General features: G+C 44.6%; 1 protein-coding gene across 6 annotated transcripts in view; it reads right to left on the bottom strand.

The window, feature by feature from the left end:
• SSH1 (slingshot protein phosphatase 1) overlaps positions 1 to 14045 on the bottom strand; it is a 59674-nt gene that overhangs the window by 25395 nt on the left and 20234 nt on the right. For 2 of the 6 annotated variants that reach the window (XM_030582737.1, XM_030582738.1), the window contains exon 3: positions 3029 to 3132. In XM_030582737.1, coding sequence (XP_030438597.1) covers positions 3029 to 3132 — 104 coding nt within the window. The other 4 variants (XM_030582740.1, XM_030582739.1, XM_030582742.1 and 1 more) reach the window with 4 other exon arrangements.

Genomic DNA, 14045 nt, shown 5'->3' with positions numbered 1-14045 from the left:
TATAACACGGTTTCACCTATAATGCGGTAAGATTTTTTGGCTCCCAAGGACACCGTTATATCGAGGTAGAGGTGTACTTGGAATCCACAGAAGCAGACACATTCCTGTTTGATAAAAATGGGTTATAGGATGAAGTCATACATGTAAAAATAAAACAAGACCCTCTCTAATAATGTGATAGCGCAAGCATATCTTTCTATACAAGGTATAGTTCCTCCCATAGGATACTTGCTGGAAATATGAAATTGCTGACAGTCTGAGAAACCAAAAGCCAGGCTTGGCATTCAAACATGCTCTTTGTTATTCTGGAGTGTTTACTAAGCAGACATACAGTACCACACTGTGCCTTCCCCACATGCTCCTTCACACAGCGTGCCCTGATGGCGATTTTTTTTAAGCTAACCACTTATTCCAAAGCTGTCAAAGACAGAAGGCATAAAAATATAGGGCAAGTGGGGCTCAGTCTCTTTAACCCTATGTATACTTACCAGTTTTAATGTACTTTAAATTCTCTACTGTCTCTTCTCTTCCTTTTAGCACACTGGAAACAACTAGAATCTATAGACGTCCTTAAAATGTTATGTATGTTTATGAACTATGTTTAGATGTAGCATCTAAATTAGAATTTCCTGCCTAAAGCCAAGAAATGAACTATATGGAACTAAGAGGCAAGGGCTTTGGGTCATGTACATCCTAGGCCCCGATCCCACAAACTGCTCCTCACCTCTGTGCTCACTTGGAGATCTTTGCAAGAGTGGGGCCTGAACTGTGTTCTTAAGACTGTGCTAGTGTTTGTCTTGATTAAGCTGGACATCACAGGAAAATGGGGTTTATTCAAGTTTATGTAAGGCTACAATAACCAAAATATTAAGTCAGGGCTTCAAAAGAACCCTGGAGGTGTGGAGATTTTTGGTAACTATTCCTGGTCTATTTCTCGATTTCAACAAGTATTCCTTAGCTGAAAGCACTACAGGCTGCTTCTCACTAAAGCAGCTTGAAGCGGGCTAGTCACCTGTCTTTTGTGATGTGAACCTCACTAAGCAGTATCCTTGCATTTTCCTATGATGGAAATGTGGCCAGAAGTCATTCTTCCCCTTCCCTCCAAAACTGGCCAGCTGAATTAACAGGGTAAAGGGGCTGCCATCCCCTGAAACATCAGGCATTGGCCACTGGAATGGCTAGTCTGAGCCGCTGGTAAATGCTATGCTCCTTTTAGGTTGAATCCTAAGGATTCACATGCGAAAGGCAGCATGCTGATCTGCAAATAAGGCTTCACAGTTCCATTCAGGACTGTGTTACGCCTATGGTTCATTTGGGGACTGTATGCGCTGTGCAAAAGCCTTCATTCTGCCTACTCAAACCCTAATGTGAGCTGGTCCCTGCGCATGGCTCAGATTGGTTACACATCAAAGACAGTAAAGAGAGAGTAAAATGCAGTTCTGGTAACCCTTGCCCATGACCCATTTTCACTGGGTGAGATAATTTTGCCATTAGCTTTTTTCCATTTTCCATTTACAACAACAGAGTCTATTATTTTTATTTCAAAGGGTAATTGTTAAAACTGGCTTTTTTCAACAGCCCAGTGACAAAAAATGGAGTGGACAAATCTGCAGAAGGGAGTCGGGTTGTTTTGTTGTTGTTGCTTTTTATTATACATCTATCATGCATTCCCTCTAGCACTCCGGTTATATTTCTTATTAAAAGTCAAGATTATAACATAGCATAAAAATATACAAACCATTACTGATGAGCTATTTTTTCAAGGTAGGGACAACAAAATTAATTGATTTAACTAAAAATTACTTCTTTAGACATCATAACTATGTATTTATTTTGCTTAGGGTGTTTGGATGGGATAAAATATATTGCCTGGTATACAAAAATTCAGTAATAAATTCAACATGATTTCCGCCCTGATTCAGAAAGGCTTGTGTCTAATTTTAAGCACTATATTCGACTTCAAAAGGATTACTCGTGCACTTAAAGTTAGGCCCGTGCTGACGGACCTATCGGGAATCAGGGCCTGCAGCAGAGCTAGTCTTCAGGCAGCCTCATCAACACAGCTGGCCTGCAGCAGCTGCCTGATAGCCACGCAATCTGAATGACTGCCAAGGCCAGCAGGCTGGCTTTTAAGCCAGCAACAGCAGCAGCTCCCTGGCTTCTCAACGCTCATGCTCACCGCTGTGCCTGCTCCTGCTCCTGCTGCTCCTGCCTTGCACCCAGCCTTGCCTCTGTCCTGTCCCTGCCTTGGGCCCCTCCTTGCCTGATACCCTGCTTGCTCCAGTTCCTGATCTCTGGTTTTAACCCCTGGCTCTGGCTCCTGACTACGGACTCTGACTCGACCCCCTGGCTCTGGTATCCAGTTCCTGATCGCTGGTTTTGATCCTGACTCTGGTGACTGACTACGGCTCTGACTCCAATCACTAGGCCTGCTGCCCGCTCCGGCCACTAGGCTACAGCACCCTTGTCCTGGTCAGCTGAAAAGTACCTTACTGAACCAGGGCTTCAGTGCCCACAAAACAGATGATAAAAACACTTGATCAAGAAAAGGGAACAGCCCAGTGTAATGGGTTCATCTTTTTGCTATACAGGGGAATACAAAGCAGGTTTAGTCAAATTAGTAAAGCGGCAAGAATAGACATTTCTTCTCAAGAGAAGGCAGAAAACAAAGGATGACATTTCAAAAGAACCTCATACGGCTCAGCAGATTTTCCTCAAAGGCCGTAAACTAAAGGACACTGTGCTGAATATTATGATGTTCATAGAGGACCGTTTTCTAGTTCAGTGAGTGACAATTACAAGAGAATTACAGATATTTAAATGGGGACATGGCACTCATATGTTCCAATTCAACTTCTTCCATCAGAAGTGGGGTGGAAATCTAGTTTTACTCAACGCTTTACACAATGGCCCACACGCTAATGCCGAGGGGGAGTTCCCCACTTCCTCGCTTGCACTATTAGTCTGTCACTGTGCACAACACAAGCAAATGCAAGAAAGCATTTCGATAAGTGATTTAATCAATAACCTGCATTCTTGTGAGGATGCTGCAGACTCCGCTGGCCTTGTGGACTGTTTCCCTGTTGTAAGAAAAGCGCTGCTCCTTTCACCATGAAAAAGCTCTCACTTAAGCTGGAAAACAAAAGACACAGGAAATCAACCCAAGGAAAACATCAGCAAAACACTCTCAGGGTCAGGATACATTTAGATGGAAAGTCCCAAGCTTCAGACATTAAAGGGTATAACGTCTGACATCACTACCCAGCAACTGCACTGCTTAAAAACTTGGGAGTTACATCTGGAGGGTATGTCATTTTTCAACAGGATTACAATGCTTGGAGTTATCTGCATGAGGTCTTACAGAGCTGGAAGTAAATTTCCATGTAATTATACAACATCATTTGATTATGAAACTCTACAAATTAAAAACAGCAATTGTAAGAACTCTACCACTAAGATGGTGTGGTACTATGTAAAGTGCTGAACCAGTCATTATTCCCACGGCACACATTTTTTAGGAATGAAAAAAAAAATCAAGAAACTGAAATTACACACAACTTTTTTAAGTTACAAGAGGGCTAAAAACGAAATCCTTTCTAAATGAAAACTGTACAAGTCAAACAAAACTGCTTGGAAACCTCACAATCCATGCAACAGTAAAGAATGGCTTTTTTCCTTCCCATAAGCCTGAACCTGCAATCCTTGTGCATGTAAAGCTTCCACTGACAGCAGGCCAGGCCTCAACAATATGTGCAAATGTGCCCATGTATTTCCCCAAGATTGAGAGGAACATGGATCTGAGAACATAACTAACAAAATCAGCAGTTACAGTATGAGTCAGCTCAAGTCTAATTACACGTTATCAGGATGTACTGGGGAGCATTTGCCATTTGTGTCAGTGTCCATTTCTAAAGTTAGCATTTCCCACAACACTGAAAATCAGTATCTACTAAGCTATTTTTTGGTTACTGCAGTTACTGCTTACATTGCATTTCTTCTAAAGATCAAGACACCAAGCAATGATCTTTACAAGGCAGGCCCTTCATTTTAGACCCAAATTTGCCTCCATCTCATATCATAGAACCTGAGGTTCTCATCTTTCTTTATTATTGTCAATTATCTGCTAAGCTAAAACACTGTATTCTGAGACTGTGACTGGAGGAGATGATTTACTACAGAAATCAACCCCACTCAGGTCAAAGCTCCCTGCACTATCTGCTCTATTTTTTTCCCTTGGCCTCATTTTGGGTCTTTGTCCCTGGTGAGGAGCTCACGCTCTACTGCTACATTCTAAGCAAGGACTTCCAAGTGAAAGACATGGAATTATGGCATTCCACTTCTTCCCTCTCTGGAAACACAGCCATGTCTCCACCCCTTCTTTCCAGGTGCATGGGGGCTGCCCAGACCAGTTCAATCGGGTTGAAATCTTCATTTTTGATTGGTTTGAAAGTTAGTGAAAATTCTGTCACTTAAGGTTTCCAAGATTGTTTCTCAGAACAGTAAGTGAGATCCTTACTGCATGGTTATACTCTGAAAAGTGGCTGAAAACAGCATTTCTACATTTACTCTCTCACAGAGACTCCATATCACATAAACTCGTTCAGTTTACTAGTAAAACAAAGTTTTTCCTAACTGCTAGTAATACAAATTGTGCCTGGGATCTGAAACTCAAGTTGTGATCTTTCTGACTTGTACACCACCAGGAAGAGATTCTGCAATTGGAATTTAGTTAATTCCATTCACCATGTGTGCACCACAGAAGAATCCAGCTCTCTCTCCCATGCCTGCATTGGTTCTGCTGCACTAATGGGAGAGTAAAGCAGTAAAAAGAGTAGAGAGTTATATAAGAACAGCATCACTAACATGAACAGCTCTGACTCTGAATATGTTCTGGGAGCAGATCTGCTGAGTAATGTACCACCTTCTGACTGTAACTCATTTTCCTCCAGTTATACATAAGAGGAAAGAACAGTTAAAATAACCTACAAGCTAAATACTTAGCAGTGGTCCTATCTTGAGAAACTTTGGAAATAGTCTCTGAATCAAATTCCTTTACATTCCCCTTTGGAAAATGGGAAATGTACACATACAGTATAATCTACCCTGTATCAAACAATGACTGTGAAATCTCTATTTGAGACAAAGATAAACTGATGAAGACAGGATTCTTTCCCCACATTAGTAACCATAGCTCTGGGTGGGTCATCTTTGTCTGATATTTCCCTCTGCTGTAGTGATGGCAGTCAATCCATCTCTTACAATAAAGAGGAGAATTTCCAGTTGCAGGGAAATGAGAATGTTGCATTTAGGTTGGACATTAGGAAAAAGTTCCTAACTGTCAGGGTGGTTAAACACTGGAATAAATTGCCTAGGGAGGTTGTGGAATCTCCATCTCTGGAGATATTTAAGAGTAGGTTAGATAAATGTCTATCAGGGATGGTCTAGACAGTATTTGGTCCTGCCATGAGGGCAGGGGACTGGACTCGATGACCTCTCGAGGTCCCTTCCAGTCCTAGAGTCTACGAATCTAAGTATTATCTAAAGTTTGTGAGATCATCCCGCATATCGGAACCAGTATGAAGTCACAGTAAAAGGGCAATCTGTTTGAGATGCTTTTTGTGGCCATGTACTCATCTACATGAAAATGAAGGTGGAGAAGTCAAACAACTCATTGAACGCAAGAAATAAAAATATATATATATCATGCACATTTCTCAGACAGTGGCCCCAACCTCACAAAAGCCAGCTCTCTGAAAAGCAGACAGTACATATTTCCCTACCACTAACTGCTCTCATGTCCCCACATCATCCTTTTCTGCAGTGGATTTCAAATATCCAGTGACCCAATACATCAGCATGTCAAAGCTCCCCTTTGTGAAAGCTCTTATTTTCGGAGTTTTATTAACATGCGAATGCTGCCCAACGCTCTCCCAAAGACACACTCTAAGAACATGGGCTTCCTGCAAAAGAGATTTTTCTGTACTTTCTAACATTTCATGCAACTGTTCCGGAATACAGCTAACAAATGAAAACAAAAGAAAGAAAGAAAAAGAATATTCCAACTCATTCCATATTGGTTCTTAAAGAGGAGCACATTTCTAAATTATATTATTTTGATAAAAGCAACAAAACTCATTTCCAGACCTCAGTTACCATTATCTCTGCAAGACACAGGATTTTTTAGGCGTTTCAGTAAAATATATCTTAAAAAAACCCAAAAAAACAAAAAACAATATCCCCTACCACCACACAACAAACCCTAACCTGCTGAGCCTGAGCACCCCTGGCAATGCTCTAGCAAGCGACATTTGGTAGAATAAAAACAAATGGCATGTACATACTAATTTGGACTGGATTTCTTTGAACAGCAGAAGCACTGTGCTGGCCCAAGAGACAGGCAGAAGTCAGTAAAACCAAAAAGATTCATAACCAACTGTTAAACTCACATCCTTTTGCTGCTAAGCCCTTAAAAAAAAAAGAAAGAAAAATAGACTGCATATTCTGTGAGAAGCAGAGAAATCTCTTGTCCGTTGATGCTACCCAGGAACTGGATGACTTTTAGAGAACACTGTGTCTTCCACTGATATCCTGGCTTGAAAAAGCACTTGTCCTAACATATCCTGATGAAAGAGGGCCATTCAAAGGGGAAAAAACAGCTGAAGCTTGTTTAATCACTTCCCTCCTACAGACTTTTTTTTCCCCTTGCACACTCTGGAAGCAACACAGCACATATCAGAAAATGCAAAGCAAAACAGCTGGGCTCCAAATAAACGCCAAATTCATTTGGACATCACTAGATAAAAAGTGTCACATTGACTGATGACTATTTGTTTTTAATAACCATACACTGCATACCAATACAGCAATGTAGCTATAAAAAAAGCATCAATCTAAGTCTTTCCTTGCTTACAGTATGGCTACCAAGGTTTGCTTCATTCTTTACAGGGTGAAGCATGAGTAACTGAGATACTAGTAAAATGAAGCCTTTCAGACAGTTTAGTATTGTTGTTTGTTTGCAGCTGGTCACAATCAAAGTCACTGAAGAAGGCGTCTTACAAATCCTTGACTAATTGTCCAGGTTTTTCTATAGGCATGAACCATAATCACATGCTTACATCTAGCAAGTACCACTGAGTTAACCAAAGGAAGAAAATGCTTCTGTACATTTTTTGCCCTGCCTGCCCCCCTGAACTAGGAAACACACCAGACAGAAAACAACCACCTGCCCCCCTCCCCCAAATTCTCACCAGTTCTGTCCCTTTCCAAGAGGAGTAACTTCAGACTCTGGACTTAGGGTGACCAGATGTCCTGATTTTATAGGGACAGTCCCAATGTTTGGGTCTTTTTCTTATATAGGCTCCTATCACCCCCCCCACCCCCTGTCCCGATTTTTCACACTTGCTGTCTGGTCACCCTATCTGGACTGAATGCAATGCTTAGAGTCCAAGTGACATTTGAGGGGCAGGGAGGGTTTTGAGGGTGTCAGGAAATTTGGGTTCTATACCCAGCTCTGTCACTGGCCTCCAGCATTTAACCTCAGGAAATTCACTCATCTCTCTGTGCCCCAGCTTCCCGGTCTGTTATTGGGCTATAAGAATATGACCCTGCTCACAGAGGTGTGAGGCGACATTCACTAGCGTCTGTAAAATGCACTGAGAGCCCCACCGTGAAGATGCTGCCATGTCATGTATTATAATTGGTAACCTTCTCCGTCAGGAAAGTGGGGGTTCTCCAGCCCTCACGGCAAAGAATCTTGTGACATGGTGGCCCGTATCCTGCTCTAAAGTCACAACAGGGCAAATCCAGAGTAATTCCAGTGAGTTCAAGTCAGTAGAGCTATTCCAGATCTACACCAGAGGGGGAGCCGTATGTGTCTCATTGTTTACAAGTGTGAGGACTTGCGCGTCCAAGTCCTGTAGTTCCTCTGAATCGATGCTACTTTGCCCTCCTTGTACAGGGCCTTTATCCATATATCTCAAAGCATTTTACAAACTGGGTAAAATAGGATCATCCCCACGTTGCGGGTGGGGAAACTGAAACACAGAGGACCAGCTGCTTAAACTACAGAAACAAAGCAACACAGTGCTTTTGCCCCAGTTTCTCCCGACTTACAGTCCTCGGCTCTAACCACTGATCCACACTATCAGTCACATTTTAAAGAAAAATATTTCCTGTTGTTTGAAAAGTTACTCACAAGGACATGGCTGCAGACACACCGCAATTACATTTCAGTTGTTTAAAGAGACAATGTGTGGTGCTTTCTGATCATTTCAAAACCTGTCTCCTATGGCCCCAAATATGAAAAAAGCAGTTTAAGTCTTTTTAAAATACCTCGTCTTTGACCTCGTGACAAAATGCATGTTACTGAATGTGCGCTCACAGCTGGAAGCATAGCCCAATTGCATAACGTTCCCTGACATGCTCATTTTGACATCATGCCTCAGGCAGTGGTGCACAGTGGGCACAACACCTGCAGGCTTAAGGTATTTTAGTTCTGTTTTTTAATGGGAAAGCTCGCATACTGGTAATGGCTGTGCATTACAGGATATAGCACAACACCGTATCTTCAACTCCCTTCATCTCGGAGTAAATGTCCACACTAAGTAGAGAGATCATTTCATTCAGGAAGGATAGGCACCTCCAGGGTAGAAAGCAGCAGCTCCTTAACAGTTTAGGACAAGAGGTAGAAAAACGTATCTACATGAAACTGCAGGAGGAATTTAAGAGGCAGAACGTAATCCCCAGAGTTTACGTTTGCCCAGGATACTCTGACTCTTGCTAAAAGCACCATGAGATCTTTAATGAACATAATGGTCAGGGACTTTGTTTTGAAGTCTCACTGCAATAAAGCATATTAGCATCAGAGAGCCTGCTGGGGCATGATGAACTGATTATTGCTGTATTTGCGGCTGATCACATCTAATGAGTACACTGAGGGCAGCTGGAGTTCAGATTCACTTACTCAGAATTGTGGTCCAACTGGTCTCTAGAAGAATTTCTAGTATTCTGAGTCTCAAACTTTATTTTCCCAATTTCTGAACTACTGCGGCAGACTTCCACACCTTCTGGCTAAGCATTACCATCATCCTCCCCGCAGGGACTGCATGCTCTGGCCACAGGAAATGGCGAGAGAGGATCTTTGTTCCACTGGATAGGAAACTGCAGGGGAGAAATCACACACAACTAACTTTCCAGCTCCTTGCTCACCCGGTCAGCAATTCTCTCCCATTGTTCTGTGTCCTGGCTGCAGCATCACTGAAGGAACTGCGCTCACTGAACCTCCCTCAAGGTCTAAATGATGGATAATTGGCTCTCTTATTTAGAGCGTCAGCTTCCGTGAAGGAGCCTGTATTCTGGATGTCCCTAACAGTTTCGGGGCCTCCTCCCAAATTTGAGCCCAGCGAAATTCCCTGGATGGTCTTTTTCCATTTCAGTAAAACTTTTAATCATGGGCAATGGCTCCTCTGTAGCCTCTGGCATGTACTTGTATAGCTTGGATAACCTTTTGCTCCACACAAACTCTGTAACCAGGCCTTCCATAGGCACCAAGCCATGCCTTATTTCCAATGCACTATCTCTTTGTCAAAAATCAAGATTCTTAACTGCCTCCTCATCAATTTTAACATGTGTATGTGTGCACGTGTGGGATGGGGTGAAGGACATCAATCCTTTCGTGCTAGCCCACAGTCCAGCAGGGAGGCACACAGCCCTGATCCACTGAACAGACAATTCCCTATCCATTTGAACAGGCATGTGTCCTCCACACAGTCAAAACCATTTTCAGCAACCACTGATGCTGCAATCACTAGGCTGCTCCTAACCAGCAGGGAAAATAATGAGCACTTTCTCCATGTTCTCCAACAACTCCGGCCCCCATTGTTTCCCCCCTCCTAGTTACCTGTGTATCAGCGAGCTTGCACCCTATCTTATCTAGCAGCGACCATCTTGAGCTAGAGCTGCCGAACACCACAGAGGATGTCTGCCTCCTCATTCAAAGGTTTCCAACAATAGGAGGACTTTACATGGTGTATTTGACAATATCTGGCCAAACCCAACCTTGGCATTCAGCAGTGCAGCTCCTGTTCCCGGCATGGGAATTGTGCCCCTGTGCGCCAGGGCAGAATTCGCCCCATCATCTTTAGATGAAACAAATACACATTTCTTCCAATCCCACCTCCCACCCTGTTACACTTGAGAACACCCCACAGAATATCAGCTCCCTATCTTCACATGCTCTTCTAGTCACCATTCCCAAGCTGATTAGTTCAAGGGAAATCGGTTTCCAGTCTCCGCAGTTAAAAACACTTGCTTTGTAATTTTGCCTTTGGCAAAGGAGGCTCCAGCTATCTTTCCTTTTCTGTTCAGTCCAGTCACTGGCTCAGAAAAGTCAAAATATCTCAAGGCAATTCTGCAGCAAAATGTAATGTAGCCCTTTGCTTAGTTTCCCCAGTTGCACTCCCAGAAATGTGAGATACCACCTAGGCCCCCTTCACAGCACATTCACGGGGCTGTTTCCAAATGGCTGAACCATATCACAAGTTAGTCTCTGACTGAAGTGGCCCAATAGCGAAGCCAGTTAAGGAGCAAACTTGCAGCCTTCTTGAAATATTGAAATACACACAAAATATAAGGGGTGATTCAGGGAAGCAAGCATCAGGAAGATAAACATGTAACAATACAGTTCCTACTTCTTCAGCCAAGAGGACAATTGAAGTGCACTGACTGCTTGCTTTAGCTTGATATGAGATACATCAGCTAACGCTTCCTGACCAAGATAGGGGCCTTTGGAAGGGGTTTTATGTGACACAATAGAGCTGGTGGAAAATTAACTTTATAGCTACTCGTTTATGTTCCTGTAAAATCTGTTGAAATAGACATTAGAACCCTTTAAAGCAACAGCAGCTTACTCTCCACTTTTCCTACTTTAACAAAGTGCATCATACATTTAAAATATTTATTCGCTCTGCGTAACACATACCATCATCTCAGTCGTATAAAAAGCCTGGCATGCCCTAGCAAATAAAATAAAATGGAGTCTCCTTTATAAAGCTAGTTGATAGCACTGTAGTTCCCATTTCCTGCTTAAACACAATGTGTTATGGACTGACCCAGTACCTGATGATCTGCACTGCCATGCAAAAGATCTGGTAAAGGGAATGCTCAAGGGACCGATTTCAATCTGTGTTTTCTCCTTCACAAGTGAGATTCTACCTTAGAAATACGGACACTGCAAGATGTGCTAAAAATCCACCATGGTTTGTTTTCACTTTCCAAATACAGGCACACCTGACCTCCTGCTGTGAACAGTGCACTACAAAGGGCTATTTCCTGAACACAGAAGCACTCTTGATTGAGCTCCCTCTAGAGGACATTCAGAATACCCAGACCTACACTTTGAAGAGTGGACCATAACTTGGATACCCAACTTGACACATCTAAGGCCTGATTTTCAGAGCCACTGAGCACCCACACTCCCTCTGCAGGCAGTGGGAGCTGCTGGTGCTCAGCACCTCTAAAACCCCCCAGAACCTACATGTCTCAAATTGGGCACCCAGAAACCCAGGCACTTGAAATTCGGGGATATTTTGAAAATATGTTGTCTTTGTGCATTTCATTACCTGCTCCTGAGACGGTAAAGCTCTTCCCATCTCTTTCGCTGAACTAGAGATTGCTAAAGCAAGTCCTATCCACACTGCCTAAGCTGAAGACAGGTTGCTACAATGAAGGGGTCTAAGGTATGAGTGGTGCTCCAAACCAAAGGAAGCCCTGCCTCAGACAGAACCCCCTCACTTTACTGGAAATACACTCCTACATGCGCCAACCTGGCCACAATAGCCAAGGTTCTCTTTCCAAGCATGGACAATCCTGTACCCCAGGATCCAGTGTGTGCAGGGAACAGCAAGGCTCCCCAGCACCCCCATCAGCAACTCACACCAGATAATGCAAGAAACTTCCAGCCCTTTGGTGCATTTCAAGTCAAAAAGGAGACCAGTGAGCAAGAAATCTGGCAATCTTCACTCTAAATGTTTTTAACACTCCAGCAACAAAAGGAGTTTCTGAGCCTGTATTGTTTGGCTGAAAGGCGTAGGCTGCATTCACAGCACAAGAATGCTAAGAAGCATTTCAGACACTGTAGGCCATTCACAACGCCAGATACAAACTCTCTTTCAGCACAAAGAGGAAAAAGAAAAATGAAACCAATCATTAAACCCACCAAAGCTTATTCCCCAGCATAAATGGACCTACAGTGACATGTCTCAAGTCAGTCCAGTGTACCTCGAGATTGCTACATCATGCTTCACATATTCACCCCAAATTCAACCGCAGACACCAGAGCCACTGGAGGGGAAAGAGCAAGGAAACACGTTTACCACAGCGCTAAAGCGCCCCCATTTGGAGCAAATTAGTGTGTCTCATGCAGTCAATCTATCCGTCCATTACGGACACAAAGGAATAGAGGTTACATTTTCAAAAGCACATACATCTCATTTTCCAAAATGACTTGGGCACTTAGGAGCCTGACTTACACTGAGACTTCGGGTACGTCTGCACTTCATTTAGACACCCGCGGCTGGCCCATGCCAGCTGACTCGGGCTCACGGGCTGGGGCTAAGGGGCTATTTAACTGTACTGTAGACATTCAGAGCTTGTCTACATCACAAAGTTGCAGCGCTGGTGAGGGGTTACAGCGCTGCAACTTAGGAGGTGTACACATCTGCAGAGCATCACCAGCGCTGCAACTCCCTGTTTGCAGCGCTGGCCGTACTCCCGTTTTGTCTCGGGTGTAGAGGATCCAGCGCTGGTGATCCAGCGCTGGTAATCAAGTGTAGACACTTACCAGCGCTTTTCTTGACCTCCGGGGAATAAGCAGGTATCCCAGCATACCTGAGGATACCTCTCTGGTAATCAAGCAGGTCTCCTTCCCCGCGGTTTGCTCCGGTGTTCTCCGAATCCCCCCGCCAAGCGGGTCTCCTTCCCCACGGTTTGCAGGGGGGTTCGGGGAACGCGAGAGAAAACCGGGGGGAAGCAGGTCTCCTTCCCCGCGGTTTGCTCTCGCGTTCCCCGAACCCCCGTGCAAGCAGATCTCCTTCCCCACGGTGTGCTCTCGCGTTCCCCGAACCCCCGTGCAAGCAGGTCTCCTTCGCCGCGGTTTGCTCTTGCGTTCCCCGAACCCCCGTGCAAGCAGGTCTCCTTCCCCACCGGTTTGCAGGGGGGTTCGGGGAACGCGATAGCAAACCGCGGGGAAGGAGACCTGCTTCCACAGGGGTTCGGGGAACGCGAGAGCAAACCGCGGGGAAGGAGACCTGCTTGCGGGGAGGGGGTTCGGGGAACGCGAGAGCACACCGCGGGGAAGGAGACCTGCTTGCATGGGGGTTCGGGGAACGCGAGAGCACACCGCGGGGAAGGAGATCTGCTTGCAGGGGGGTTCGGGGAACACTGGAGCAACCTGGGGAAGGAGACCTGCTTCCCTGCGGTTTGCTCTCGCGTTCCCCGAACCCCCCTTGAAGCCGCCCAACAGCGCTGCAGTGTGGCCACATCTAACACCACTTGCAGCGCTGGTTGCTGTAAGTGTGGCCACTCTGCAGCGCTGGCCCTATACAGCTGTAACAACCAGCGCTGCAAAATTGTAGATGTAGACATACCCTCAGACTCAGGCAAGAGCGCAGGCTCTAGGACCCTGCAAGGTTGGACCACAATTAAACAGCCCCGTGAGCCCAAGTCAACTGCAGTGTCTAACTGCAGTGTAGACATACCCTATGGCCGAGTCAGGGTGTCTAGCTCCACTGTAAACACACCCTATGGCCCCTCAATCTCTTCTGAAAATTGGACTTAGGCACTTTTGAAAATTTTACTGTGTTTTTAAAATGGCCGGCAAGAAGCTTATGAACTAGCTGAGCAGTGTATTATTTCAAGAACATCCTCCTGGTTCCTCCCCACACCCACAAACCACCACCACCAAATTCTGCCTAGATTGGCTTCCCTAGACCTCCCTGGCAACACACTCCCCTAGCTGCTCCTTCTGTCTCGCCTGTCTCCAGTGTTAC

The sequence above is a fragment of the Gopherus evgoodei genome, chromosome 13 (genome assembly GCF_007399415.2).
Source record: "Gopherus evgoodei ecotype Sinaloan lineage chromosome 13, rGopEvg1_v1.p, whole genome shotgun sequence".
In the NCBI taxonomy this organism is placed as follows: Eukaryota; Metazoa; Chordata; order Testudines; family Testudinidae; genus Gopherus; species Gopherus evgoodei.
This window is presented reverse-complemented; position numbering and strand designations above follow the sequence as displayed.